Consider the following 27798-nt stretch of genomic DNA (forward strand, 5'->3'; position numbering starts at 1 on the left):
GCTTTTTTTTTTGCAAGTCACGCCAATTTTGGTGCCTAATTTATCCAAATCACAGCTTTGCTTTGTTTGCACTGAGGTCATTACTGGAAATAACAGCTGTAGTTTTACTGGTCAAGATCAAGTTTTTGTTTTTGTCAGGAGCCCTGAAAACAAGGTTTGTGCCAAAAAGCATTGCGAAATAACCGAGCCACATTCACGTTTGTAAGAAAATTAAAAAGGTTACCAGACATCATTAGTTGAAATAAACACAGATGTAAGTATTTAGGGACCTCCTGGGTTGCAGCAAAGTCACACCCAAGAACAACAGACTCAGCACATTGTGGGAAACTACATACAAAAAAGGGTGACTCCACCAATTTTACATGACAAAGGGTGTTTATATGTCTAGTAGAGTTCTGATGCATGTGTGAAAAAAGATGGCATAACGCCTTTTGTGGCTGCTGCATGTAATCGGATAAACTGCCTCCAGTGATGTCACGATGTAGGCAGAAAAGGAAAAGTCATGTTTCTGGTTCTGTTGAATCGATTTGGATCGCTTGTGAGTCCAACAGTGTTACGAAGAAGATGGGTCAGTGAATCTTTATTTGTTTAACAAGATCACATGTAATACCAGGTGTGTTGTTTTGTTTCTAGTGTTCAGCTTCTGTCTCACTTGGCTGCCAAATCTTTTTTTTTCTCTCTCTCTCTTTTCCTTGAAAACATCTTTATGAGTGTGAATGCATAATTTAAAAATGTTTGTCGGTTACAAAATGATTGTTTTCTGTGCAAGAATGGTTGCAGCTTCTAACAAGGTTTGTCGGCCGATAGTATAACGCCGTTGGGATCGCGTGGTATCGTGGTTTCGTCATCTTGATGGTTGCCAGGTTGTGAAAACGTAAAAATGGCCGAGTTCTGCCCAACATTAGCTAGCTGCGTTAGCGACGTTAAGGTTAGCGAGATGACAGGCAGGTGATTCGAACAACAGCGGTGTTGTTTACATTTACTGGCTGAATGTTATCAACAACACCTTTAACTTCACAACCTCCAGCTGTTCAACACTGTTTTCTTAAATACAAGAAACAACACGTTGCTTTTTAAACATTTATTTTCTTTAAAGCCTCATATTAGATATTGGAGTAGTCTTTTTGCTTAACTTAGCAAAGGAATCAATAATTTCTCAATATTGTTAGAGAAGCGTCACCAAAGGGAGTAGTAAAGGGAGTATTAAATAGAAATGACATGTTACATAATATTGCATATTTCATGCGTCATACAGAATCTGTCACAACCAAACTGTCTACACAGACAAATAACTTACATTTCAAGCCTCGCTTGACCTTTTCATCACAATGAAACGCTTATTGCACACAAGCTCTTTCAACACTGATCACACTTTTTCAACAATATGTAACAATATAATATTTAAACAATATAAATCCAAAATCAATTATTATTTCAAAGTCTTGTGTCAAACATTCAGGAGAAAAACAGTTAAAAGTTAAAATAACAACAGAAACCACAGAAAATGTTATTTAACTAAACAAAAAAAACAACAACAAAGAAAAGCGGCTCATAGCTGCAGAGGAGAGATACTTGGCTTGATCTGATGAATTGTTTTCATCATGATTTTAGGCCTGTTTCTTTGGAACTGCCCCTCCCTGCTGATGCAGTTGTTTCTCAAGAACAAACTGGATCAATTTCTTGACCCAGGAGGACCGAGGATTCAGACAGACCTTCTCCCCGCTCGCCAGTCCAGCTCTGGTCATGGAAAAATACAAAGCGAGAGTTGTGGTGAGAATTTCACCTAACAATGAGATTATGTATCAAAGAGCGACCACACTCCCTCCAGAAATGTTTGACTACTGACCGAATCGAATTTACGCAACACAGTGTCAGAGACAAGGCTTTATACTTGGCAACAGAAAGCCAATTAAAAGTGCTTTAAGACATAAAAAAGACAAGAATGAAAGAATCACACGGTATTAAAAAAGATATTAATGGGTTTAAAAGTATCAGTAAAATACAAGTTTCCTTAAATTGTTTTTTGTTCACTCAGTAACGTAAGTAAGTAAGTCAGTCTACTAATTTGTTGTGCTCAGCTGTGCTGAATGCAGCGATGTCATTATTTCAGGAGATTTCCACCCTTTTTCTGTGTTTACGTTGATGTCATTTTCAAATATCAATACCCTCTCCACATGCCAGAAAATAATCCACACGGATAAAGGAAACATCCTTGTATTTATTTTGGCGTACGACCAGTATGAACTTGATAAATATTACCTCAAAGACGAGACTCTTACCATGTCTAATTTATGTGTAAAGCAACCTAAAAACATCATTTCTACTGGTGTTAATTACAGATACGTCCACGACCATAGTAACTTAAACACGCTGTTACTCAACACGGCTGACAGTTCTGTCTGTGTGGTGGTGCTGAGCTGCGATATTCCTGGGAACACAAACACCATTAATCACAATGGGAGGAATCCAAGAACTGTTTAATGTATAAAATGTGTATTTTAAATCATATTCGTGGGAAGCCAAGCAGCTGATTGGACTCATGCCTGCGATATGAGGATGATGATAATGAAAAATTAATGAAAATATGACCGGAGTCAGGCTCTTCATGTTTCAAATCTGTTATCTCATGATTACTAATAACCAGGACCTGGAAAGAGTGCTGAAAATATGTTCAAGTACAAGTTCAGTGAGATTGTTGAAATATTACTCAATTGCAAGTAAAAGTACTGGTATTAAAGTATATATAATATAATAAAAGTATTGTTCTTAAACAATACTAGTTACTTTTTAACCGTCGATGCATTATCAATAGTGGGCTTTCAATCAAAGGCAGTTTCTGTTTCTCCAAATCTTCAGTCTAAATTACTCCCAACCAATGGTGGGATGTAACTAAGTACACTTACTCAAGTGCTGTACTTAAGTACAGTTTTGAGGTACTTGTAAATTACTTCAGTATTTCCATTTTCTGCTACTTTAAACTTTCACTCCAGTACATTTCTAAATATCCATCCAAATATATCCATATCCAAATATTGTACTTTTTACTGACTACATTTATTTGATTACTCTAGTTACTAGTTATTTTCAGATTATATGCTGCATGTGATCTGCATGTGATCTGACAGCTTTAATGGCTACAAACACATAGATGAAAGGTCTAATCACACTCATTTGAGTAGATGTAATTAGTTAGTTCCTGTTAATAACATGGGAGAGCATAATCGTCTCCATTTCTACCAGCCTTGACTTGCAATCCCTTCCACACACAACATCTACAGTTCCACTTGAACGCACCACTGATGTCAGAAGGTAACAGAGATAACAGTAATTATTTTCCGCACACGAACATTTTCCAGTTGGCTGTGGTGTCAGTATGAAGGTGTGTTTCTTTTGGCACCATCATGCAAAAATTGCAAAATGAAGCTCCTCCGCAGATATTATTGATGAAGATTGTGTCCTCAATCTTTCACAGCAGAGAAGTTAATATCATAATGATTATGTTTTATCGCCTTCATCTGACTCGTTTACATTGCAGAGATAGTGTAGAGATTTTAACATGTGCAATATGTAAGCATTAGCCACCTGTTGAATTTGTACTCCCAACAAACAGGGACGGCAAAACACCAGAGTTATGCACGTTACTGTTAGCTTGGTAGCTCAGTTAGCTGTGAAGCTAGCCAGATCGACTTGAGAGTGTTGGTGTTTATACCGCAAGCACAGAGCTTATGACCGCTAGGAGAAAGACGTTTTCAGGCTAGCATGAATAGCATGCTAACTTCAGCGGATATCTCTGTTATACATAGACATCTTACATATTGCACCTTTAATTAACAACAATTTTGGTCATTACAGGTCATTTTAGACAATATTTGATTATTATTTTAAAAACAACCAAAAGTAGTATGTATGAAAATGCAAGGACATAACCTGAGTGTCACCTTTAAAGGGGCAATTTTAGTCGAAAACTTTCAAAATTAATTAAAATTGTCAACAGAATGTGGATAAATGGCAATTTTACCATTACAATGCGATGTCTATGTATTGTGTTGTAGAGATATCTACTGCAGTTAGCACGCTAACCAGCTGTAAACACAAACCAGAGCTCTCTTTCTGAACCGTTAGCTGCACGGCTAATTGAGCTAACTAGTGAAGGTCCAAAGGTGGCCAATTCTTACATATTGCAGCTTTAATAATGATGACTTTAATCAAACTTACATGACTTCCGTTTCCGGACAGTGGGGCCCTTCTGGGACGAGCTTGATGCTCCTCAGGCTGTCTGGAGGTATGATCCTCGACTCCACCTGCAGGCACCGGCAGTGGGTGTTGTATTCCCTGCTGATTGGCGGCATACCTGTCATCAACAGACATAACAGATAACTTGAAGCTGGCTACCTAAAAAGCTTTGCATGTAGCGTACAATAGCACAATACAATACATTACAATAACACAATAGTACAACTGGTATCCCTTCTCGCTTATTTGTGATTTAAACCCCTTATCCAGCAATACGGTTGGAGCTAACATTAGCGTTTGGCTAGCTAACTTTGCAAACAGTTATCTACCCCTTTAAAGGATCTATAGTTATCTCAAAGCTTTTTAATCCGTAACTTAGTTAAAATACTTCACTTTTCACAGTTTGCTTTGTATATATTGTAACAGTTTACCGGCCTAACTGTTAGCAACGTTAGCTAGCCACACGCTAAAGTTGGCTGCAGAGCTTTTTAGGAAGCCAGCTAGGTTAGCTGACAGGCTAACGTCACTAGTTAGAAACACCTGTGTGATTTTATAAATGATCAACAATTTAAAAAACAATATAAACTAAGCAAACTGTGAGAAGTATTTTAACTAAGTTCGGGATGAAAAAGCACGGAGGTAACGTACTTTAGCACTGACACTGGAAGCACTAAAGTGGAGAACATGACTCCACATGAATGATAATGTGTCTCCGTGTCTGCTGAACTTTGTAAGGCCATAACATGCCAAATCTGTGTCAGGTGTAGCTTGTTTTAGAGAGTTTTATGGCTCATGAAAGTGATCTGAGATGGCTCACTGGGACAGCTGATAGAATGGACACACCAGTACTTTTCCTGCTTTGACATGTCAAAGTGTCTTGAGTCTACTGGGACCACGTTGGCTCCTCTTTTCTTGGCAGAGCTTTTCTTGACCACTTCTGAAAACAAATTTGACTCTTAAAGACAATGCGTTCGTTGCTGTTTTTGATTTGAAAGGTTGGGAGAGGTTGGAACATACAGCTGTTACCAATTTAGATCATTTAACTCCACTTTATCTTTAGTCTACTTTTGTTTTATTTTTGCATCAACTTAGCTATTATCAATTATGCCTGTGTTTGTACAATGTTGTCAGTCTAGTATATTCCAGATACACACCACATGTTACACATTGCAATGAAAGAAGAAACTCTGATTAACCTCATTTTGCTTTGCACTGTAAAGACGTCTCTGTATTTGAGTTCCCTTCTATCTACTGATTTTATTTGATGGGGAATTTGGGATTACCTCGAGTTCATGGCGTTAGACCTGATATCTGGGTGTTTTCTTCAGACGCTGACAAGACGAAACTTTCTATGTGCACGCTTTCATCACAACCAAAAGCCTTGTTATTGTGACATTCTTACAGCGGCACTTCCCTTTTTTCTCCCTTCCAGTCATCTTCCTGTTCACTACAAGTGAAATGTAAAGTCGTGGTGCAATCAGTGATGAATTTAGTAATACAGGGTCATCGTAACTTCAAGGAGTAAAGTGGGTCAGAAAGGACTTTTGTTTATGTCACATCAGTGGGAGATGGAGGTTTTTAGGCCCGCGGCTAGCTGGTTAGCATGCTAACTTCAGTTGAACATCAAAACTGTATTCTATTCACATTTTGTTGATATTTTTTATTAATTTCTGAATGATTTGTACTAAAATTCTTACATATTGCGCCTTTAAGTATCCAAATATGTTTGCAATCAGATTTATAAAATGCTAATCATAAAAAACTCTAAATATTTAACCTATTATTGACCAGGTAGATGATCAGTCAGCTAAATACATACATGTACAAATACATATCATTTTGCTTTTTCTTATACTTTTGATACTAAAACACAGTTATTGCCAGAAAATTACATTTGATACTTGAGTACATTTAACATGGGTGACTTTCACTTGTACCAAAGCAATGTTTTAGCACGACACCTTTACTTTTATTAAAGGTGCAATATGGAAGAATTGGGTGCCTGTTGACTAGACTCTTCTAGAGTAACCCTTAACTGCTGCTAAGTGTAATTGCTATCAGCTAGTTAGCTCAGCAGTTAGCAGTGCAGCAGTCCGCAACGGGAGCTCAGAGCACATGGGGAGTGTTGGCGTTCACGCCGTTAGCACAGGAGCTATGGACCGAGATGGGCCTCGGCTGGCTGGTTAGCATGCTAACTTCAGCAGATATCTTTGCAACACAACACACAGAAGTCATTTCGTCAATTTTTTTCTTCGCTTTAATAGTTTTAGTTACTTTTTGAACGTCTTTAACACAAAATCTGACATATTGCACCTTTAAAGTATGAGATTTACGAAACTTTTTACACATGTTTTTGTAGTAAATGGGCTACAACCTACTAAACCACAGATATAATCATTTAATATTGATATTAATGTTTCACATAGTATTGCTAGACAGTGTGAAATGTTTTCTATGCTTCTCAAGGGACCATTTAGTAAAAATAAATTAGTTCAAGATGTTCCTTCCTGCTTATGTTTCTACAGACTTTCCCTCCCTGTTGCAAAAGATAGACTGCTCATTGGAGTACCTAGAAAAACGTCCTTATTCTTGCTTTCGACAGCATGTGCAATGTCCTTCTGAAGCACGAACGCTGTTTTTAGACTATAGCTCTCCAGGAAATTTCACAATATTCACAGTTATTTACAAGCGACCTCAGTTTACCAGCATCTACCTTCAGCAACCAGCATCATGAATGTTTAATCTCCACGTGTAGCTGTGCTCTTACCGTTAATGACGACAAACAGGGCGCCAAACACGAGCAGGATGCAGAGCTTCATCTTGTTTACACAGCTGCTTGTCGTGTCTTCTACTCAGGTGGATATCAGACAGTCATTGTGACTGTTTATATACATTCTGCACCACGGTATTTAGTGATCATGTGCGCTTCATGATGTCAGCTGTGGGAAATATCAGAAAAAAATACTTCTACGTGTGTGTGTGTGTGTATTATGGTTTCACTTTGGTGCATCCACGTGTGCAGCAGAAGGTAGTCATGAGACGGTGGGTTCAGGGACAGACCAGAGGCCCCGTTGAGGTTAAGACGCGGCCTGCTCGTGGTCGTCAGCCAGAGGAGTGACTCAGTACAGGAGCGTGTCTGTCTGGACGGTCAGCTTAACTTCTGTTTGTTATATACAGCACTGTAAACAAACACAGTTTAACCTGTGGCTATTGTGCATGTGATACTGTGAGATATGATGGGGGGCTTGTTCTGACCCTGTTGTATATAACAGATCACAATATTGTTACTATGTGAAAAAGCTCATCAGTCTTTATTATTTTTTTCTCATTTCTGTTTGCTGTATGTGTGTGGTTTTGAATGTATTTTAGTTGGGATGATATCGAAGGTGACTATTTATTGATTCAGGGAGGAATAGAGTTATTAAGGTGGAAGAATACTCAGATCTAGTAAAAGTAGCAGTATCACAGTGTAGAAATACTCAGTACAAGTACAAGTTGTGCAGTTAGATCTCATAAGGTTACATCATGATTACATTTTGTAATATTCAGTTAAATGCAAAGTAACTAGTAACTAAGTTTTCACCTAAATGTACTGGAGTAGATGTCACATAAATGTAAGAGTAAGAGGTTCAATAATTGCTTAGATTTTTTATTCTTAATCAAAATCTGCAAAGTAACTGAAGTTGTAAAAAAAATACTTGCCACTGAATTTTTGTAGAGTAGAAGTATAAAGTAGTAGAAAATGTAAATACTAAAGTTGAATGCCTGAAAAGTGTACTTAAGTACTGTAGCCGGGTGGAACTGACGCAGGGTCTAGTCGGATCTGTGAATCAGTAGTAGGGGGTCCAATGAGCCAAGATTTCAGCTGTGCTGGATGGTCTAGGCTGCTGCCGGTGAAGCCTTAACCATCTGGGGGTTTCTGGCACCTGATTCAGTGGAGAATGGAAGATCTGCAGGCTGAGTTACAGGCCCTGAAGGGACGGGTGCAGGCAGATAAGGCAGCTATGGCGTCCTTAGAGGACATGAATGAGACTTCGAATGCACAGCTGCAACAGCAAGGGCCTCCTCTTGCATCCAGTTCCCCTGCTTCAACGCAACCAGAGGGATCATCAAGTAGAGGAGGTGATAGGCCTGGTTCCAGGTGTAGAGACTTTTATGAGTGGCTTGATGAAATAAACACAGTTTTGGGTTACCGCCATTTTGAGGATACTGAGAAGGCTGTGTATATTTATGATCAGTCTGACAGTCTGACGCTCAGGGTTCAGGCTGGCTCACGCTTTGAGGTCCCAGTTGATGTGGAGTATGAATGTTTAGTGGGGAGTTGCCCAACAGGAGATGTGTTATTGAGTGATGTACAGGTTAGATGTCTCCTTGACACTGCATCAAATGTTCCCAGTGTTACTGAGTCATTTTTTGAGAAACGTTTTCGTCCCACCCTTAAAACCTGTGAGTGGCTTGTATGGAGCATTTGAGCTTCTTTCAGCACTTGGTTTTGGTTTCTAGGGCCTGTCATCGTTCTCCTTTTGTCTGTTTTCAGGAAAAAACCCTCTGATTGGCGTCTGTATGCCCAGTATGACATGAAACAAAAACAGAAACAGTGACTAATACCTGACTGATTTGCAGGAAACATGACTCCAAATAAACGATGAAGTTGCCCTGAGTCTGCCGAAGAGTAGATGCCACTAAATCCTACAAACTAGACCTTTAAGTTGTTGGGTTTTTTTTTTGTAATTTGAGGGATTAGTTGTTGTTTTCATTTCAAATAGCAATGGTGCAAAAACATGTGTAAAAACATCCATAATATTTGTCCTGGAAACAAGAATGAAAATAAGAAACAGTTGAGTTCCCTCTTTCTTTTCATGTGTGTTGAAACTATCATCTACCAGCTGGTTTTAATGTTCACAAACTCAAATTCAATTCAATGGACAATTCATTGGCATATTGTAAGTCTCTATCACAGACCTACACTCACCTGGTCACAAGTATGATTAGAAACGAAAACTGAACTCTTCCTTTTGATGACAAAGATCTTCCAGACTGGACTTGTCCCTTATGATCGAAGGCATGTGTCTTTATCAGACGTGAGGGTCACAGATGTGGGATAAAAGTGGGTCATCGTTCAAAGCCTCAAGCCCATGTGACTGCCTGTTCTGAAATCATGTAGTACAGTGTGACTTGGCAAAATTGTCGTCTTGTGAAAAACAACCCATGAGGGGACTTTTATAACCAAAAGCACAGAGTGACCATGACATCACACAAATATTGTATATCAATAAAAAATGTAAATGTCATAATATCTGTGACTATGTGACGGTCTGGTTTTTAAAAAGTTCCTTTTTGGTTATGAACTCTTCAGTAATAACAAACAGCACTCATCTCTTACTTCATTGTTTGTGTCTTTTATTGATAAACTGTGTTTCTTATTAATGTTGAAATAAGGCCAAAATAACTTAAGAGGATGGATTTGGGCACGGGCTGTGTGAAAAACCTTTTTAAGAGCAGATGCTTTATCAGCATTGTTGCAACAGCGGACGTCATTGATGATAAATTGTCACGTTTACTTTACTTCTTCTTAAGAAGTAAGAAGTACGAGGAAAGAAAGAAAGAAAGAATCAGAATCAGAATACTTTTTTAATCCCCGGGGGGATATTGTTTTTGTTACAGATGCTCCGTCTCATCTCATCTCATCTCATCTCATTTTCTTGTCTGCTATATCCCTATTGGGGTCGCGGGGTGTTGCCGCTTTATCCCCCCCTTTCGGGGCGTTGCGGGGCTACTGGGGCCAAATCCAGGGGGCGAAGGCCAGGGTACACCCCTGGATGAGACGCCAGCTCATCGCAGGGCCCTCTGATGGCAGAGGCTGCCTCGCAAGGTGCCAACTGCACATCAGGAGCAATTTAGGGGTTCAGCATCTTGCTCAAGGGTGCTTCGGCATGTAGCTCAGTTCTGCCCAGGGGAGCCGGGGTTCGAGCCAGCGACCAGAAGGTCACTGGTCACCTGCTCTACCCACTGAACTACAGCCGCCCCAATAAAATAGACAATCTTAACTGTTCAATGACCACTCCAAGTATTTACAAATATACAGTGCAATATAAATATATATGTGGTATGGAAAGAAAGAAAGAAAGAAAGAAAGAAAGAAAGAAAGAAAGAAAGAAAGACTCTGATAGCATGTTAATACATTAAACTAAAATGGTAAACAATCAAATGCCAAGACGTTAATTTTTCTCAGTCTCTCAGATTTATTTCAGTTTTGCAGAACATCAGAAGCAGCAGGAAACATCAGTCAATGCTGTCTGATATGATTTCAGCCTTGAATAAACAAACATGGTACACATACTTTTCATGATACCTATATATGCACATAAATAGTGATTGGTTTATAATAAAAAAAATATATAAAGATACCCTTCAGATCACAAAAACAAGTGCACTTTAAAGTTACTACGAGAAACTTTTAAGTGTTTATGAAATAGTCTCATGATTCCTCTGGTGATTATAAATGACCTGTAACAGCAAAGGAGCCCATCCTCGGAAAGACTGCTGTTTTTATATAGTTGTTATTAATGCCTGCGCTCAGTTACGGTCACATATATCACATATAAAATCACATTTAGATACATTACCTCGTCACAATCCTGTTCTCTATCACTCAAAGAGAATAAAGTAAACTAAAAAAAAAACTAAAAAGTAAAAAAAAACCTAAAAAGTTCCTCGCAGTCACTAACATATGAACCATAAAAAAATCACAGTTTCCATTGACCAGCATTTCTGAACTATTATCTGCCAGCTTTGAATTACATCACAAACAATGCTTTTACAGAACAACGTAAAGATGACAGATGCTACATGGTTTGGTGAATAAGATTATTGTGAACACGTACAATACAATCTCCTAAATAACAATGCATTTAGTCGCAGGCAGTCTTTTAGCGTGAATACACCAGTATCGTCAGCGTATGTAAATCACAAGAGCCTCCAATCCCATATTGAAACCTCATCGACCCAGATGGATTTTCTGGGTAAATAACATTTCCTGACATCACAAACTCTCTCCTAAACCAGCAAACACTTAGTCATGGCCGTGTTGTTAAACATTTCACACTTTTACGTCTTGTTTTTGGCTCAAAAAAGGTGAAACAAGTTAACTTTGTTCAATGTTGTAACACCGGCTTTTTAATATGTTAAAACCAGCAGAAACTACACCAACCATACCCTAACTTTAAGACAGGGTGCGGATTCATTTCTTCAAATTGATACCTCGTTTTAGTTGTGTAAGAAGGATAAACACAAGCACAATTTGCATTATGATAATTTTGGCACCGCCGTGGTCGACGCGTTCCCTGGTGATGCGGTGGTTCCTGGTGATGCGGTGGTTCCTGGCGATGCGGTGGTTCCTGGGCTGGTGGTGATCATCTTAAGGACATAGCTTGTCTTCTTCCTGTAAAGAAGACAAAGCATGTTCAACCTTTAATTTGAAATTTAAATCCTCTAGAGCAGTGGCTTCAAATCTTGTCGTGACCCCTCATCACAGGTTGCAAATGTTACTTTTCCTCTCAAATTGTTTTAAGATGCAAACCTATTCAGTAATTGACCAGCAAAAAGAAAAGGTCCAAAAAAGTCAGAAAATAAACTTGATTTTGTTTATTCATAATACTTAGAGACTTAATACAATGCAAGAACTGTACTTAAAGGGGCACTACGTCGGTTTGGAGGAGAAATATTAATGACGTAATAAAACAAAGTAAAACAGTATGAAATGGTGTTGTCCTTTAAGGTCAGTTTGTTTATTTTTTTAGTTTAGGTATAAAAATACCACTCAATGAAGATCTTTTCCTCCTGATTCAAATTTTTTCCCCAGAACTGAATAGTGCACCTTTAAGCAGCGATTCCCAACCTTTGCAGCTGGTCATCCCTTAAAAAGAAGCAATCCCTCATAATCAAATGAGACCAGTTCAAAACACTTTCTTTTAAATGGTTCCAGTTCTTTTAATCATCTTATGACCCCTACGATTTATCTCCAGACTCCTTAAACCCCTTTTTTGACAAATATAAAATCTTCCCAGTGCCCAAATAGACTTCCTCTAAAAGCTTATTTTGTCCAACAACAGTCCAAAACCCAAAGACTTTTCATTTTCATTTATAAATGACAAAGAAAAGCAGCAAATCCTCACATTTAAGAAGCTGGAACCAGCAAATGTTTGTCATTTTTTCTTAAAACGGCAATTAATAATCGCTTAATCGACTTTTTCTTGCAGCTGTAGTCATGAAGCACTTCTTTATATCATATAGGACTTGTTATTACCCCAGTGTGCGAGAGAAGATGCATTAAATGTTAAATGTTTTCTGTTGTATCAGCTGCCTCTACTCAGCAAGTTGCAGGACTACGTAAACAGCATTTGACATCCTCTTTCTTTCACACACACTGACAGTGATGTTAGTCTGTTGGCTTCACTCTGAACCTGCAGCATGACTGCGGACCTCCCCTGCTTGCAAAAATGTGAAATTGCTCAACCTTCCCATCTTTACTTAGCAAGCTTTCCCTCATCTGACTACACAAACAGTAGTTTTAGCTGTGTCAGTCAAAAGCATGTCATGTTAAAAGGATTGTCTTTGGACTTACTTATACATTTTCAGGAGTGCTTTGGTGAATTTTTCTGCAGGGTCAAGACACCGTCGACCTTCACCGTCTTTGAGTGTGACACTGCAGGAAAAAGGGAAAGATATAATGTTAAACAACTCTCTCTACAACACTTACAAATGAAGCAACGCTGAAAGAAAAAAAAAAAGGAAAAAAAACTACTGTGTGGTTTTTTTGTCATACTCCTGCAGATACTTACATGACTTCTATCTTGTTGCAGTATGGACGAAGACCGTACTCCGTCACACCAGCGATGCGATTGGGATCCACAGACCTGCTTGTATTGATGCACATGCATCTAAAAACTGGACCTGAACAAATAAGACAACAGTGTGAATCGAACCATACAGCTACAGTTTCACCTTTCATGTTAAACATAGAGGGAGATGTTTGTCCTCAAACATGAGCTCTTTTTAAGCCACATACACGCAGAAATACAGCAGGAAATCTTTCAACAATACAATCAATTAACACACTTACCCGCTGAGATGCAAATGATGGTGCAGGCGAGGAGAATGATGTACTGGATTGCAGTATTCATACTTGTCTTAAATGATAGAAATTAGGGGGGAATCTGTTGAATCTGCTGTATGTTTTAAGTCTCAAACAAAGAGGCGAAGACTTGTCTTCTTGCACAATTTCTTTACCTCAGACCTAAGTCTCAGTCTCTGTTGCTGTGTGAAGTGTGCAGGACTGTGAGCTCCATGTTCTCTGCAATCCTTTTTATACCCTCACAGACAGGATTCCTGAGAAGTGGTGAAAAAAAAATCCTCCATTTTTCCAGAGAAATCCACTTGAGCTTTCATCATTCATAACCTTTTAAAGGCTTCCTGTGTGGCAAGGAACAAGTTCCTCCTGTTAAAACAAGCCCGCCTCTCTTCATGAAGGATGCTGACATGATTAGAATTGCACAAATACTGATTATTGCTCATGAGTTACTTTTGCTCACAAATCCTTGTTGCTGGAGCGCTGTTTTTCTACTTGTAGACATGTGAAATCAAATCTGGTCTTAACAGCATTATCTAGTGTCTAGACAGCAACAGTAGGCCCTGAGACCACCTGCTGGATCATGATGACATGCATGACAGTTCACACCTGTGAAACATGGGAAACTTCTGTTGTGATGGTCCACTGTGTTTGGGAATCTTTGTTTCCTTTTTACAACTCAAAATGTTGGAAACTGGGATTATTTTAAATCTCAAACTAATCGCCACTGAATGTTGCAATGTACGTTTGATACTTTCATTTCCTTTATGTTGCAACCTTTTTGCTGAGTCTGCACGGATTGTTAATTTTTAAATTTACCAGTTAAGTTTAAGTTGACCACTTATAGAGTGGTGTAATGAATCCCAAAACCCAGAAATCAGTTAGCATTATTGCACTTCTGGTTCCCGTGTCAAAATCAATGGGATTTTTGAATGGGTTTTTGGTTAAATGCCCGAAATAAGGTCTGTAGTAAGCACAGGTTTAAGGCATTTACGCATTTTGTTCTACGGCACAAAAAACATCATTAAATGTCCCACAATTTAATTGTAAGATGGCTAAATGAGACTACAGAGGTACATTAAACATCATCACACCGAACACGGAGACTCGTCTACCCAGAAGTCCGTCTTTACGGGCCGACTTTTGTTACAAACTATTCTTACTTTATCTTTACAACTTGTACATTGATCAATTAACAGAAAACGTGTATTGTTACTGTGTAGTAAGTGGTGGTGATGTTTAAGTCATGCAACTGCAATGTGGTCTGTTTATATCCTAACATCAGCTTTTTACTTCTAGCGATTTAATTTACGCTTCACAAATCACAAAAGTGGTGAATCTGGGGTCTAGGCTACGAAAATATCTTGTTTTGTTGCTACTGACGCGGCTTGTTAAAAATATCCTGTGGTTTCACGCTTGAAAAGGTTGAAACACCATCTTGAAACAGTTGTCTCTGGCTTGGCAGCCGTCTCACCTCGCTGTAATACCACAAACATGGACTGTATTATGACAGTCAGCTAGTGTACATGTAATGTGAATGCAATATGATATGCAATCACGTGTCCAAATAGGAATCTGTCTCTGGTTTCGGACACCTCAGGGATCACGAAACGGGCCAGCAGAGACTGTACTTCTTGAGAAAGCTGAAACGAGCCTCTCTTCCCATCAGCATCCGCAGGACCTTCTATAGTGGTGTGGTGGAGAGCGTTCTGACATATTTTCGGTACTCCAGCTGCAGTATGTCAGACGAAAAAGCCCTGCAGAGAATAGTTGGAGGAGCTGAGGTCATCAGAGTTTCCCTCCCGTGTCCAAGAACTCTTCCTAAGCCGCTGCAGCAGCATCCCTCCTACATGTAAAAGCCCATTGAGGGACAAGCATTATAAACTATCCTAAGCCCATGTGGGATACCATTACACTACTACTATTTAATTATGTATTAATCCGTTTTTTATTGGTCATATGTGAGCGCCTTGTAACGTACCCCCACGAGCCTGTGGACGATTTGTTGAGGTCGTTAAACTTTGCTGGACTGTGGATTTCTTTGTGAACGACCTGGGTCACATTTTCCGCAGATAGCAACAGTTTCTAACGTAGTTTAGAAATAGAGTCTGCTCACGTAAACTATGACCTGCTTCTGTCACAACACCCAAATTCCACAGAACCCCTTTGAAAACAATCATCTGTCATTTTTCATGCCTCAATTGTGTTATGGCAGTTTGTGAATCAGAATGTCAGGCGTCATCAATGACACACTCACCTCGTGACAGATAGGTCTGTCTTACCTTATAGTTTGTTGGCCACTTTGTATGATATTTACAAAGTAAGTCCTTGTTGATATTTGTGATTCTCTGGGAATGAGATCAAAATTAAATTCTGTATGTGCCTTTCCTCGTGTGAACTGTGATAAGCACACAGTGAACTGTGATAAGCTCACAGTTCACACTCCCCAAATTCCTTTGACCTGGGAGAGCAACTTTACAGATAGAGGCAACTACCTCGCGATTGACTTGCGGCCAAAAAAGAGATAGTGCCTCTTTTGTGGTACTGCGGCCAAAATGACTTGCGGTAAATAATTGTTGCCAAAAGATAGTAAAACGAAGAGTGTAAAGGAAGAGCAGTTGAACAGCTGGCAGTTGTGTGTGTCAGTGCAATTAATCATATCGCAATTCAGCACAGAAGTGAGCAAGGTGATTGGTCACGCTTCACTTGCATTAGTTGCTTCATCTTTGTTCAGTTGGGAACATGATGTTTCCACTGAAAGTGATAAAGTGCGGGTGAGTGTGATATTAAAGCATTTACTTGCGTCAACAATGACCATGATAATCATGAACAGAACAGAGAGCAGCAACAACCCCAACGATGTCTCCAAAAACAACTGTACATTGGACATTTTTAAAATTGTGTATTTATTACAGATTTTTCACAGTAAGATTTCCCTCTCTGCAATAGCTAATCCATCCATCCATCCATACATTGCTAATGGCTAATCTCTGCATTTATTTTAGGTTCAACCCTGATGTTAACATTTTAAAAGGTTATATAAAAGTTTATTTGTAAGCTCTGAGGGGCTTGCACTGTCACCAATATACTGCTCTTTGGAGGTGGTGAGTGCAAAGTAAGCATGACCCATATTCATTCATTCAAAATGGGTCAGATGAGAGAGGTCTGGCTATGCGAGACTAGATATTGCTTGAATGCCACACTAGTCAGCCGGTAAAATCAGCTGCTCCAACGTTTAACGTTACTGCAAAGATTTAACGTAGCTCATATTTTCTAACCCTATCGCCAGAGTCACGCGAGGAAGGTATTTCATGGAGTGGACAATAACTTTGCATGAATGGCTGCTGCATATCTAACGTTAACGTACCGCAGTTACCTGTCTGCGTCCACCACTCTTACATATTTAATCGGAAACTAAAGTTTCATGCATAGGGAGTATTTAAGGATCTGGTCACTGCTTGTACAGTTTGTTTGTTTTGTTTCATTCGTGATGCTAAAGGCAGAAAACTCTTTATTTAAAAACTCTGAAGCCATCCTCAAAGTTCACAGATTAAACACCAAGCTCTTGGTCTTTATTAGGGTGTTTACTGTCAACATGTCAAGTCTTCTGTGATGTTTGGTAGACAAACTCATTCAAACCATCTGTGAACACATAGCCTCTTGCTCATTGCTTGGCTTCAGTTCTTGTTAAATTCTCTGAAAGTGTGTTGCATGAGTCAGGTTAAAAAGTATAAATTGCACAGTCCTTAAGTGCCTCTGTGAGAGAGTCAAGCCGTCCCGTATTAAATTATCTATGCATGACGTAAATGATCACGCTTATCTTCAACTCATATTCCCAGCAGACAAATAAAGAGTTAAGTCAACATACCGAGTTACGTGTGCAACAAGTTTCTAAGGAAATACTATCAGTGAAGAGGGGGACAACAGGGAATATCGAGTCACGTGAAAAGCCCGTAAATGTCCAAATGCTGCTCTGCTCAGTTCAAGTTCCCTCTGGTCTGCCATCCAAGTGCCTCTTTGGACAGTGTAAGTATACCTGAAACGCCCTTCTGATCAATCCAAGTGTTTATTTGGTCAGCACAAGTGCCTCTTCGGACCTTGTGTTCACCCTAAGTTCTCCTCAAGTGCCCTTTTGATTTGTGTCCATCTAATCAACCAAATGATTGATTTGGCTGGTTCCCTCGAGTCACCCTGAACGTCCCCCAAATGTAATATGATGTTGACCTCAACAAGGGCCAACTAGTGCCGAGGGGGCGGGACACACCGCAGCAACGAGGGGCCATGGATGCTCACTGACAGCCCCCACAGTGTCAGGGCCGTTAAAGGTTTTATTCCCTGACGTCCTTTCTCACTCTCTGACGCATCATCTGATGCTTCCCTGAGAGTTATAGCTTCATGCAACCTTTCTTATGTAGGGGCAACAAATGTCTAGTCATTTTTGACATTTTGCTGTAATGTGGAAATGTTAATTACATGGAATCTATATCTTGAACTCAGGTCAGTTTCAGTGACAGAACAAAACATTGGCAGGTACTCAAGAGGTTTATGCCCTCACTTATCTATTAACGTCACTCAGGTGGAGGTACGGATCACTGCTTGCCTCACAGATCCCTCGGGTTAGGTGTCTTGGCACTTAAGCTTGTCTGAACTGTATAAACTGTACAAGACAAAACTTGTATTGCTTCAGGAGAAGGAAGTACGCACTCAGACACTCATTGTATTAACAGGCTGCTTGACTGTTGTCAGTGCATCAGAACAGTTTTTAGTCTTAGTAGGACATCTACTGGTTGGATGTGGTAATGTCACATGACTTCAGCTGTAACTTCTTGTGTTGTCCTGCTTTTCCTCTTTTTGGTTGTTTTTATTATTTCATGGCATGAAATCACAACACATAAACTTGAGAAACTGTCAGAAACAACTGACGCCTGGGTGCCCCGGTGGACTAAGATATTAGGGTATTAACACTGAACTGCTTCGTCCCTGTTTGCATCTATGGGGTCTTGAAAAATCACTTCCTATCGCTGTCTTCTTCATTTCTTTGTCATTTCTTTATTATCTTCTGTCAGATAGAGACATAAAATACATAAAACAAAGAAAAAACAAAAAAAATGGTTGCCCTCCTTTGTTTTGTGGTTGTTTATCACAGTCCAGGGACATTTTCACTCATTATTGTTAAATCCACCCTTCAGTTTCAGTGCTTCATGTAGCTCATGCACCATTTATGTAGATCTAAGCAGGGGTGGACTCAGGATATTTGAGGGGCCGGGGCAAAAAAATAAATAAAAAAATGGCACCAGCTGTCCATGTTGGGCACCCTTCACCACATTTTGTCCACTGGAAGGGCACCCTCGAGGGCACTTTATCATGTTTAATCGACCATAGGGGCATCCAAGAGGGCACTTTTTTAAAAAAACATGGAGGCACTATTAATAATAGTATATATAATATAATTGGCATTTTGTGAGATTTGGCGTCCCCACAGTTTCTGAGTGCAACACCACTGTCGTAAACACAAATCCGAGGTCTGTAACCGTTTGTCAGACATAATGAAAGTGGTAACTACAAACTATACTCATTACATCATGACAATGTCATGTGTTCAAAATGTGTATGTTAACACGTATGTAACGCTGTGATCCTGAGACAGAGACACCGTTCGCAACTTTACAAAACACTGTACCATTAACATGATTTTGAAACTGTTATTTTGAGGTTAAAAAAAAGTCACATAATGTTGCTTTAATATCATTAAAACATCATCAACACATTGCAGTAATCAATAATCTGATCATTGTACCTTCACAAGACCAACTAGGGGAATGACCTACTTAAGACTAAAAATAAACTCTTCATGTGATCAGGTGTGTCCGTTTGCAGGTAGTTATGAGAGCACTGACAGTAAGTGAAAGTGAAACGAAATGAAGCCACACCACAGCACCACCGCTCAGTCGAGAGGCACAGAGGCACAGTTGGAAGTGCTCTGCTTTTGAAGTGTACATTTGACGGTAAAATGGCAGAATACCAATATCCGTTGTTCTTTGAAGCCAGAGATCTGACAGACAGAGAGAAGGGGAAGGTCACGAGACACTTTCAGAAGAGAAAGGATTCTGGGGGAGGTGACTGTTTGATGATTGAAAAGGCTGGAGCAACAACATATAAAGTATGTTTCAGGGAAAAAGAAGGTAAGGAATCACACTTGTTTAATATGATTTAAAGGCAGAACATACTTACTAAAAACCAGAATATTCTATGTAGTTTCAGCTTAAATCCAGTGTCTTGTCTGGGCCTTGGCCTTGTTTATTACAGACCAGGAAAGGGTTTTGCAGAGGAAGTTTCACACCATCCCCCTCCCGGATGGAGAACTGCGTCTGACTGTGAGTCGGACCGATACGCCACAGACCTTTGATCAGCCCTCCACCAGTCAGTCACAGGTGAGTTTCCCTGAAACCCTGCCCTTGACTGGCACTTCATGATTGTGCGAAACAGAAACATAAAATGATCTGGCCTGATCAGAGGAGGATTTCTGAGCAGAGTCAACATCTGATGATTAAAATGTTTTGCATGCCATTGTGCTGGCTGTGGGGACAACACATTTTTATGCTATCTTTTTAAAATTTAAAGATTAATAGATGTAGTTTAGACTTACATATAAACTCATACATTTGTTTGTTATTGCTTTTCTCCTTTAGACATCCAAAAAAGCTAACACAAAAACCCTTGAGAAGATTTTCAAGCCAGATATTTTCCTCCTGTTCTACCTGAGAGACAACCAGAAAGCAAATAAAATTTTACAGAAACAACTCTCTGCTATCGGCTGCACAGTGGACTTTGATCTAGATGAGGAGGAGGCGGTGGTTAGGGGGGATGTTGATAAAGGGTCTGGAAGTGCCTTTGTCAGTGCTGCAGAGAACTGGGAGATACAAGTTGATAAGGTCTTCATCAATCTAACTGAGAGCTACCTCTGCTATCATGTGGTTGAGGCAAAACAAGCCAAAATCCTCATGCAGGACCTCACCTTTGCAAACGATGATATCAAAGTGTACACAGAGGGTGGTTATCCTGTGGTTGTGGGACTCAATGACGATGTAAAGAAGAGGATTGCGATCCTGGAAAAGAGCCTGCCCACTCAGCAGGAATTACCAATTGCGGAGAAGCAGTTCAAAGTGGTAGAAGAAGAGTTTAGTCGAGAAATGACTACACATTTCCCAGAGGTTACAATCCACAGAGGCAACGCCAAGATCATCCTGGAGGGCCCTGACCAAGAGGTGAAGTCAGGAGCTACAAAACTTCATGAACTCATCCAAAAAGTAAAAGAAAAGAGAGTTAAACTTTCTACAGCGTTACTTACCTTCATAACATCCAGCGGTGCCGTCTCCAAGTACCAAGCTCGCTTCCAGCAGAGCCTCAGAAATCCTGTTTTCATAGAGGTGGGGTCGGACCTGGCTCTGTCCAGTTTGTCTGCAGATGCCCTGGACGAAGCTGAGGCAACAATAAAGAGAGACCTGAGTCTGGACAATGTGAGGCTGCAGGGAGCTGCAGCTGCACCTCCAGATCTCGACAGAGTGAAAGAAATCCTGTTGAAAGCCAAGAACGAGGCAAACCTTCGAGAGCTCAGAGTGGATGTCAGCTTCATCCCAGGACCCAGCGGAGCTGCAATCACCAAAGTACAACTGGTGGGCTACAGTGAGAACGTGAACAAGCTCAAGGAAGTTCTGCACAACTACCAGATGAACCAAGTTGTGACGCAAGAACGGCTGAAACTACCGCATCCTGAACTGGTCGACTGCTTTCATGAGGTCTTAAAACTGATTGGCATGAAGCAGAGCGAGGTGACCTTAGAAGCCTCACACGTTCCGTACCCTTTTGTGCTCGTGTCTGGTCCCCGCTGTCAGGTCCAGGAAGTCAAGGCACAATTAAACGCAACTCTAGCCAGTCTGACAAAAGACACACTGGTTCTAGATGGACCAGCAGCTCAGCGGTACTTCCAAGCAGAGGGTAGAGTGAGCAAGGAGCTAGTGGAGAGCTCCTGTCAGGTTATTATCAGGGAGCAGCAAGGCGTGTCGGGAACCACCAGCAGCCCTGGCACCACCACCATCACGCCCAGACCCTCCACCACCAGACGAAGCTGCAACACAGTTGGGAGCACTGCGGTCAACAAGACGAGCCTGGAGATCAAGCTTGGCGATTTGGTGGATGAGCAGGTTTGACAATTTCCGTCGTATTTTCCAAAAAGTAGTACAGCAGCGCTGAAACACTCACATTTATATAATTCCATGTTATTTCCACAGGTGAATGTGTTGGTGGCCCCCATGATCAACGGGCAGCTTAGCTCTACAAATATTGGTTCAAGTCTCTTAAAGAAAGGAGGGAATGCGATCAAGTCAAAGTTTGACTCGGCGGCAGCGAATCGGACCTTCGCCCCTGGTGATGTTCTGCAGGTTGATGCGCCTCCGTCTCTGGGCTGCGCCAAGCTCTTCTTCATTGAATGCCTGGCATGGGATGGAGCCAGAGGACAGAGCGTGAAGGTAAAGTGGTCAATCTTGAATCTCCGTCTCGTCAAACTTCACATAAGTTAAGTGACTGGCAGAGGAGTGATGTAGCCAACTAGATAGTGATGCTGATCGGTGAAATCACTTCATGTTGCTCTTTCTTGGGTGACGTATTGCAAATAATGCAACACGATTTATAGCAGTTATACAGTCGTGTGCCCTTTTCAGGGGGCTTCAGTCAAAATATATCTTAATTAGAAAAACTGTGTTTCATCCATATAAAACTCAAATCTTTTTTATGCTCTGTGCTTATGAAAACACTCCGGATACGTCTTATTTTTGTTTCTCAGGTCCTTGGCAATGGCCTGAAGAAGTGTTTGGACCTATGTGTGCAGCAGAACTCGTGCTCAGTGGCCTTTCCGATTATCGGACCTGGAATTATGTTAAAATACCCGCTGAGAGTGGCCGTTGAAGTGCTGACTGAGAGTATTCGCCTTTTTGGATTATCTGCATCCTCTGGTTCGCTCGCCACCATTCACATCGTCATTAAACCAGGATATCCAGACTCTGAGGAGGTGAAAATCAGCACTCAAACAACTGATTTGTAAGATGAATATGTGGAGGATTATTGATGAGAGGGTTTAAAGCTGGTGTTTCTTTTGTTTTTTTTTACAGTGCTACCATGAAGTGTACAAACACCTCAGCTCAAGTATAAACCAGGGAGGCCAAGGTAAACCATACACACAAAAAAATCTTCAAGGACTTATTGATCACACAATTCAGTGTTTATATAAAACATGTTGTTGTGTTCTCCTTCTCAGCAATCTTCAAGTCCCTCACCACCGACCTCGACGACATCACAATGACAGTGGGAGGCAGGGTTAAACTACAGCTGGTGTTTGGTGACATCACTAATGAGACTACAGAAGTTGTGGTGAACACGACCGACTTCTCAAATTTCCAGAATGGTGAGTCAGAGCTGCTGTAGCTGACCAAAGGACCATGTTGTGACCGTATCGTGCCTTCACGCTCATGACTTTATATAGGCAGATATATTCATGGTGCCCAGAGGATGAATCCTTTTTACTTTGGTCAAAATTTCAATGTGTAGGGGAGACCGACAACAGCATGTTAGCATCACTATTGTCAACATGTTATCATGCTGTCATTTAGCATTTAGCTGAAAGCAGTCTAATTACAACCTCACAGAGCTGCTAGCGTGGCTGTAAACTCTTGTTTTGTTCTGTTGTCAATCTAATCGTTTCTCTGCAGACGGTGTGTGCAAAGACATCTTGACTGTGGCTGGACCAGAGGTGATGGCTGAACTTAAAGCAGGTGAGGAATAAGAACACGCAAGATGTTTTGAAGCAACACACGTTGAACAGCTTCTTACTAACGTTGTCTTTGTCGTCTTGTGTGTAGCAAACGTGCAAACAGGGGAGATTTTTGTATCCGAGTCTGGATCGTTCCCTTGTGAAGCCATTTTACATGTGTGTGGACAAAAGGACGCAGGTATCATCGAACAACTGGTGCGCGACATCATTGAACATTGTGAGACATATGGATTCGTCTCCGTAGCCATTCCTGCCATCTGTGCCGGTAGGTAGTTTGTACGACTTTCAAAAAAAAACCCCACAAATACTCAGCTAATATCAGTCTTGTAGTTTAAATTCATCAGTTTAAATTCTGCCAGTAAACATTCAGACTGTTCATGCAGGAGCTGGAGGGTTGGACCCTGGTGTCGTGGCAGGTGCAATCCTCCGAGGGGTCAAGGCTGCAACGTCATCTACTTCTCTTAACTCTGTCACCAACATCCGCCTCGTCCTGATTAAGATCAAGGTCTTCTTGGCGTTTAAAGAGGAAGCGACGCAAATGTTTCCCACTGCTGTGATCAACAGAGGTAATGAGAAGTTTCACAAACTTCTTTTTTTGTGTTTGCTTGGAAATATCTCTTTTTTAAAATCATAATTCACTTGTTCCATTGTAAATTTTCACTGATTGTTATCTTTGGACCCTCCTTGCAGTGTCAGTGCCTCAGAGGCCTCATGTACAGCAACAACCGTCCTCTTTGTCAGTGAGCACAGACCTGAGCATCCTCTCTACCACCTCCACAAGTCAGAAGTCCGTCTTCCTCTTCCTGGGTCTCTCCAGACAGGATGTTGACGATGCCATGACAAAGCTGAGGGCTGCGTATCAGGCTCAGTGCTCCACTCAAACCTTCAAACAGGAGGATCTGGCAGGCCTCACCCAGGACGACGTGGAGGATCTGAATCAGCTGGTGGAGTCGCAGGGTCTGTCCATGCAGAGGGACCAGTCCGGGCCGGGAAGCTTAACAGTGAGTGGGTTAAAAGATGGAGTCAACCAGGTGAAGCAGAAGATTAATGACTCTCAGCAAGAGTATCTCAGAAGAGAGGTGAGAGTCAGGGAGGAGGAGGAGCTGTACAACCGTGTGGCTTGGTGCATCCTGGGAAATAACGGAAACTGGGACAAACTCCCCAAAACAGCCAATTACAAACTGGAAAAAAATGATACAGCTGGAGGGGTTGTGGACGTACAGGGCAGCGAGTGGAGTGTGGATGTACAGAGGTTGGAGGCCACAAGACCAATAACTGGACAAAAGACGAAGCTGAAGCGACTTGTGAATCTTCAAGGTGAGAAGATTGTTGCAGATGAGCATTTACGTTAAAATTCAGAGTGGTACTCGGATCAAACGCAAAACTGAAAGCTTCTGATACCAAAATCTTATTATTTGATAGTTGGTCTGGAGCTTTTGATCTTTGATTTTTCTCAGGATGAAGAAACCTAAAAAAATCATACTAATATTTTAAAACTTCAAGGTTTTATGTAATTAAAAAATGAAACTGCAATCATAAAAAATTTTGTATTTTTTAAACATTTGGTTTGGGAAACAAAACACATTTACTTTGAATATCTGACATCTTTCTATGTTGTCCTCTCCTCACCTTTCCAGACTTCACCCTCCCTCTCTACTGGGACAACATGGCTGACGGTGAAGCTTTCAAGGCGGTTGCACTGCAGCCTTCCTCTGCAGAGTACAAGTCAGTGAAGGAGGCCTTCAAACGGACTGTCACCAAGACTGTGATGAAGGTGGGGAAGCGTTTCATTGCCTGTAGACATTTCCCGTGTCAGGGTATCCCTTACGATTTAAATCTCAATATAGTATAATGTCATAATATCTGTGTTCTTAACCTTCATTTGAAGAGTCAACATATTTACATCCTTCTAAGCCAAATTCAGAAGCTCAGTATTTTCTTGTTTTTGTGCATTTCCTGACAGATCGAGCGCCTGCAGAACGTTCATCTGCGACGCGCCTATGAAGCCCAGAAGAAGCAGATTTCTGATAACAGAAAACGGGAGGGTGGAGCTTTTGAAAAGCTTCTGTACCACGGGACGACCCAGGACAACTGTGACTCCATCATGAAAACTGGGTTCAACAGGCGCTTTGCAGGACAGAACGGTAAAGATCTTTCTCCTCCCTCTTTACATTTCCATTTAATTCCTTCAACTGGTGAAGTGTAACAATCACATGGATGATTTTGGAAAATGTTTAGATTCAAGGACTTCTTTCCCTATTTCCTTTTATTCTCAGCTACTTTATACGGTCATGGGACCTACTTTGCTGTAAACGCCAGCTACTCGGCTCACCCCACCTACTCGAAGCCGGCTGCTGATAATTCTCAGCTAATGTTTGTGGCCCGAGTCCTGACCGGGGTCTACACTCTGGGAAGCAGCGACATGATGGTTCCTCCTCCTCGCAGTAGCAGTCAGCCCCACGACCGCTGTGACAGTGTGGTGGACATAATAGACAACCCATCGATGTACGTTGTGTTCCATGACAACCAAGCGTACCCGGACTACCTCATCACCTTCAAGTGAGGGAGGTTGCACATATACAGATCCAACCACAGAGGCCTTCTCATTGAATGAATGAATGAACGATCGACCACCATTAGTTTAGCATTTAGCATGTTAGCCAGACCGAGCATGCCTGATGTGTCTGATTTGGGTCACTTACGGTGCATTAAATCACTGCCTATTAAAGGTAGATGCAACCTTTTTATTTCTTTACCAGTGTCGGGGTACAATCATGTTAACCTCAACCCACAACGGCGCAGTTCTTTATTATATTGCATTGTTGCACTGTTCGCAGACTGCCAGCTGCTACTGCCACTTTCACACCTCTTGACCCTCTCGTGATGATTCCTGTAATAGAGAAACTAGATACAGAGCAAAAACAGTTTATCCAGCTCCTGGGTATACTTCCTGGTTATGGGGCGCACTGACTTACTTTCTGCTCGGCCCATACTTTACATCGTGATGACGTCACAGATTTTAAAATCGCTTTTCAGGGCTCAACCAAAGTTTTACAAAAAATTAATAATATAAAGAGTCGTAATCTATCTTGTTTGTAATTTGATGTGTCCTGTGGCTTTATAGATGTCTCTTTTATAACGGCGGTCTGCGGGGAAAAAGCCTTTTGGGCCGCAGAATATACTGATGTGCATTGTAAACATTACACAAGGTATTGCCATATATAAAGTTGCCCTGCCTTCAGTGCAACACTTAATATTGTCGCTGTTCATGTGAAGGAAACTTTTGTTTGTTTGTTGTTTCTTTTGTTTCATTCTCACACAGTTTGTCATAACTTTTTTTTTTACGTGAATTTGTTTTTAATCTTTAAGGAATGTGACTTGAAATGTAGCATTAATTGCAATAATTGAGATAAAAAAAAACCCCAAAAAGACTCCAAAAAGTACAAGTAGTGAGAGTAAATGCAGTTCATTACCTCCTAGTTGTGTTTTTGTCGCCTGGGTCCAGATGTTTGACTCCACGCACTCCACATATTGGAAACATATGGACAAGTGGACAATTCTGTCTGATATCAGGCAAATGTTTTCAGCTGTGTTTACTTTGTTATACAATATGCAATAGTATGTGTGAGGGTTTATCATAAGTAAGCTTTAATATATAAGGTAAATCTAAACAGACTGTTTGGGTCATTTCTTGAACTGCAAATGCTGTTTTTCCGTTTCTTCGGTGATGAATTATGTCTGATTTTGTGTTCGTTTGGGAATTCATGGCTTTATTTTCAATCTGATTATTAATAAAATAATTTGCCAAATCATTGATGGTGTCACTTTGATGTTTTGGACTTTCACCACTGACTTACATAAACACACACTTACAGTACAGGGAGTATTGTATTTGGTTGACATATGGATCCGTTCAAATGAAACATAGGGCCTATTTTACTAAGCTTTGTAGCCCACTTTAGCTCAATGTTTTGGTTACTGTTTTGTTTAGTTTCATTGCCCTGATCAGCCCTGTTTCTAAATCCAGCTCAGATAAACTCTCTAAACTACCTACAAAGCAGCAGACAGACAAAGTTAGCAACTAGCTGGTGAAAACAATTGAACATTTGGCAAATCATGACCATGATCATTTTGCTTCTCCAGACCTAGTGAAGACTGAAAACGAGTTAAAGGGGAGAGTCAGCTAACAGGACCACTAGCTGCATGGTTAACTAAGCTAACTAGCTCAATGGCAGCTACAGTAACCAGAAGTTAGTGGTTTATTTAGCAACAAGTAAAGCTATCTGTCCATCAGGAACCTTCATGAATCACAGGAGGCAGAGCAGCCGGAGGGCTTCGCAGGGAAAACCAGGCAATATGTTCTCCAATACTGACGCCAAGATGCAAAAAAAGTATCAATTCTTGATATTTGCATTCGATATAATGTTGCTTTAAAAGTCTTGAAGTCTAGAAGAAGAATCTTCATTTCTCACATACAATCATACAATGTAAAACTTAGATGATGACCAATTATCACATCAGATTCACATTCAGTATTGTCAAATAACTATGCAGTTTTCAATTTTTTGTTTGGTTAAAATGTGTATTTTCCTTAAATAGGTTAGATTTTGTATGT

General features: G+C 40.6%; 3 protein-coding genes across 3 annotated transcripts; 1 reads left to right on the forward strand and 2 right to left on the reverse strand.

Moving 5' to 3' along the window:
• Positions 1–1072: 1072 nt before the first annotated feature.
• On the reverse strand, positions 1073–7085 carry LOC311251524 (interleukin-8-like). The gene is made up of 3 exons (XM_084343990.1): positions 7001–7085; positions 4216–4351; positions 1073–1737 (listed from the first exon to the last, which is right to left on the reverse strand). The coding sequence occupies exons 1-3, from the start codon at positions 7050–7052 to the stop codon at positions 1608–1610; spliced, it is 318 nt and encodes a 105-aa protein (XP_084200116.1). The 5' UTR covers positions 7053–7085; the 3' UTR covers positions 1073–1607.
• A 3376-nt stretch (positions 7086–10461) lies between these two features.
• Positions 10462–13558, reverse strand: LOC311252094 (C-X-C motif chemokine 11-like). The gene is made up of 4 exons (XM_084344931.1): positions 13355–13558; positions 13074–13185; positions 12857–12937; positions 10462–11674 (listed from the first exon to the last, which is right to left on the reverse strand). The coding sequence occupies exons 1-4, from the start codon at positions 13413–13415 to the stop codon at positions 11539–11541; spliced, it is 390 nt and encodes a 129-aa protein (XP_084201057.1). The 5' UTR covers positions 13416–13558; the 3' UTR covers positions 10462–11538.
• A 5772-nt stretch (positions 13559–19330) lies between these two features.
• Positions 19331–26982, forward strand: LOC311251131 (protein mono-ADP-ribosyltransferase PARP14-like). The gene is made up of 14 exons (XM_084343450.1): positions 19331–19542; positions 19667–19791; positions 20050–21561; positions 21649–21885; positions 22200–22424; positions 22525–22579; positions 22671–22817; positions 23122–23184; positions 23272–23448; positions 23567–23749; positions 23874–24500; positions 24821–24957; positions 25147–25327; positions 25460–26982. Exons 1-14 carry the CDS (start codon positions 19371–19373, stop codon positions 25744–25746), a joined length of 4128 nt encoding a protein of 1375 aa, XP_084199576.1. The 5' UTR covers positions 19331–19370; the 3' UTR covers positions 25747–26982.
• Positions 26983–27798: the final 816 nt, after the last annotated feature.

Source organism: Pagrus pagrus, assembly GCF_965226575.1.
Source record: "Pagrus pagrus genome assembly, chromosome: 22".
NCBI lineage: Eukaryota > Metazoa > Chordata > Actinopteri > Spariformes > Sparidae > Pagrus > Pagrus pagrus.

What these genes read in the sequence shown, in the direction of transcription:
- LOC311251524 (XM_084343990.1), bottom strand. Translation starts at nt 7,052, where the DNA reads ATGAAGCTCTGCATCCTGCTCGTGTTTGGCGCCCTGTTTGTCGTCATT. An exon ending in CCTGTTTGTCGTCATTAACG is followed by an intron (nt 4,352 to 7,000) that starts GTAAGAGCACAG and finishes TGTTGATGACAG; the next exon opens with GTATGCCGCCAATCAGCAGG. An exon ending in TGTCCGGAAACGGAAGTCAT is followed by an intron (nt 1,738 to 4,215) that starts GTAAGTTTGATT and finishes TTCCATGACCAG; the next exon opens with AGCTGGACTGGCGAGCGGGG.
- LOC311252094 (XM_084344931.1), bottom strand. Translation starts at nt 13,415, where the DNA reads ATGAATACTGCAATCCAGTACATCATTCTCCTCGCCTGCACCATCATT. An exon ending in TGCAACAAGATAGAAGTCAT is followed by an intron (nt 12,938 to 13,073) that starts GTAAGTATCTGC and finishes TTTTTCCTGCAG; the next exon opens with TGTCACACTCAAAGACGGTG. An exon ending in GCACTCCTGAAAATGTATAA is followed by an intron (nt 11,675 to 12,856) that starts GTAAGTCCAAAG and finishes TCTTCTTTACAG; the next exon opens with GAAGAAGACAAGCTATGTCC.
- LOC311251131 (XM_084343450.1), top strand. Translation starts at nt 19,371, where the DNA reads ATGGCAGAATACCAATATCCGTTGTTCTTTGAAGCCAGAGATCTGACA. An exon ending in CCAGAGGACAGAGCGTGAAG is followed by an intron (nt 21,886 to 22,199) that starts GTAAAGTGGTCA and finishes TTTGTTTCTCAG; the next exon opens with GTCCTTGGCAATGGCCTGAA. An exon ending in CATTCCTGCCATCTGTGCCG is followed by an intron (nt 23,449 to 23,566) that starts GTAGGTAGTTTG and finishes CTGTTCATGCAG; the next exon opens with GAGCTGGAGGGTTGGACCCT.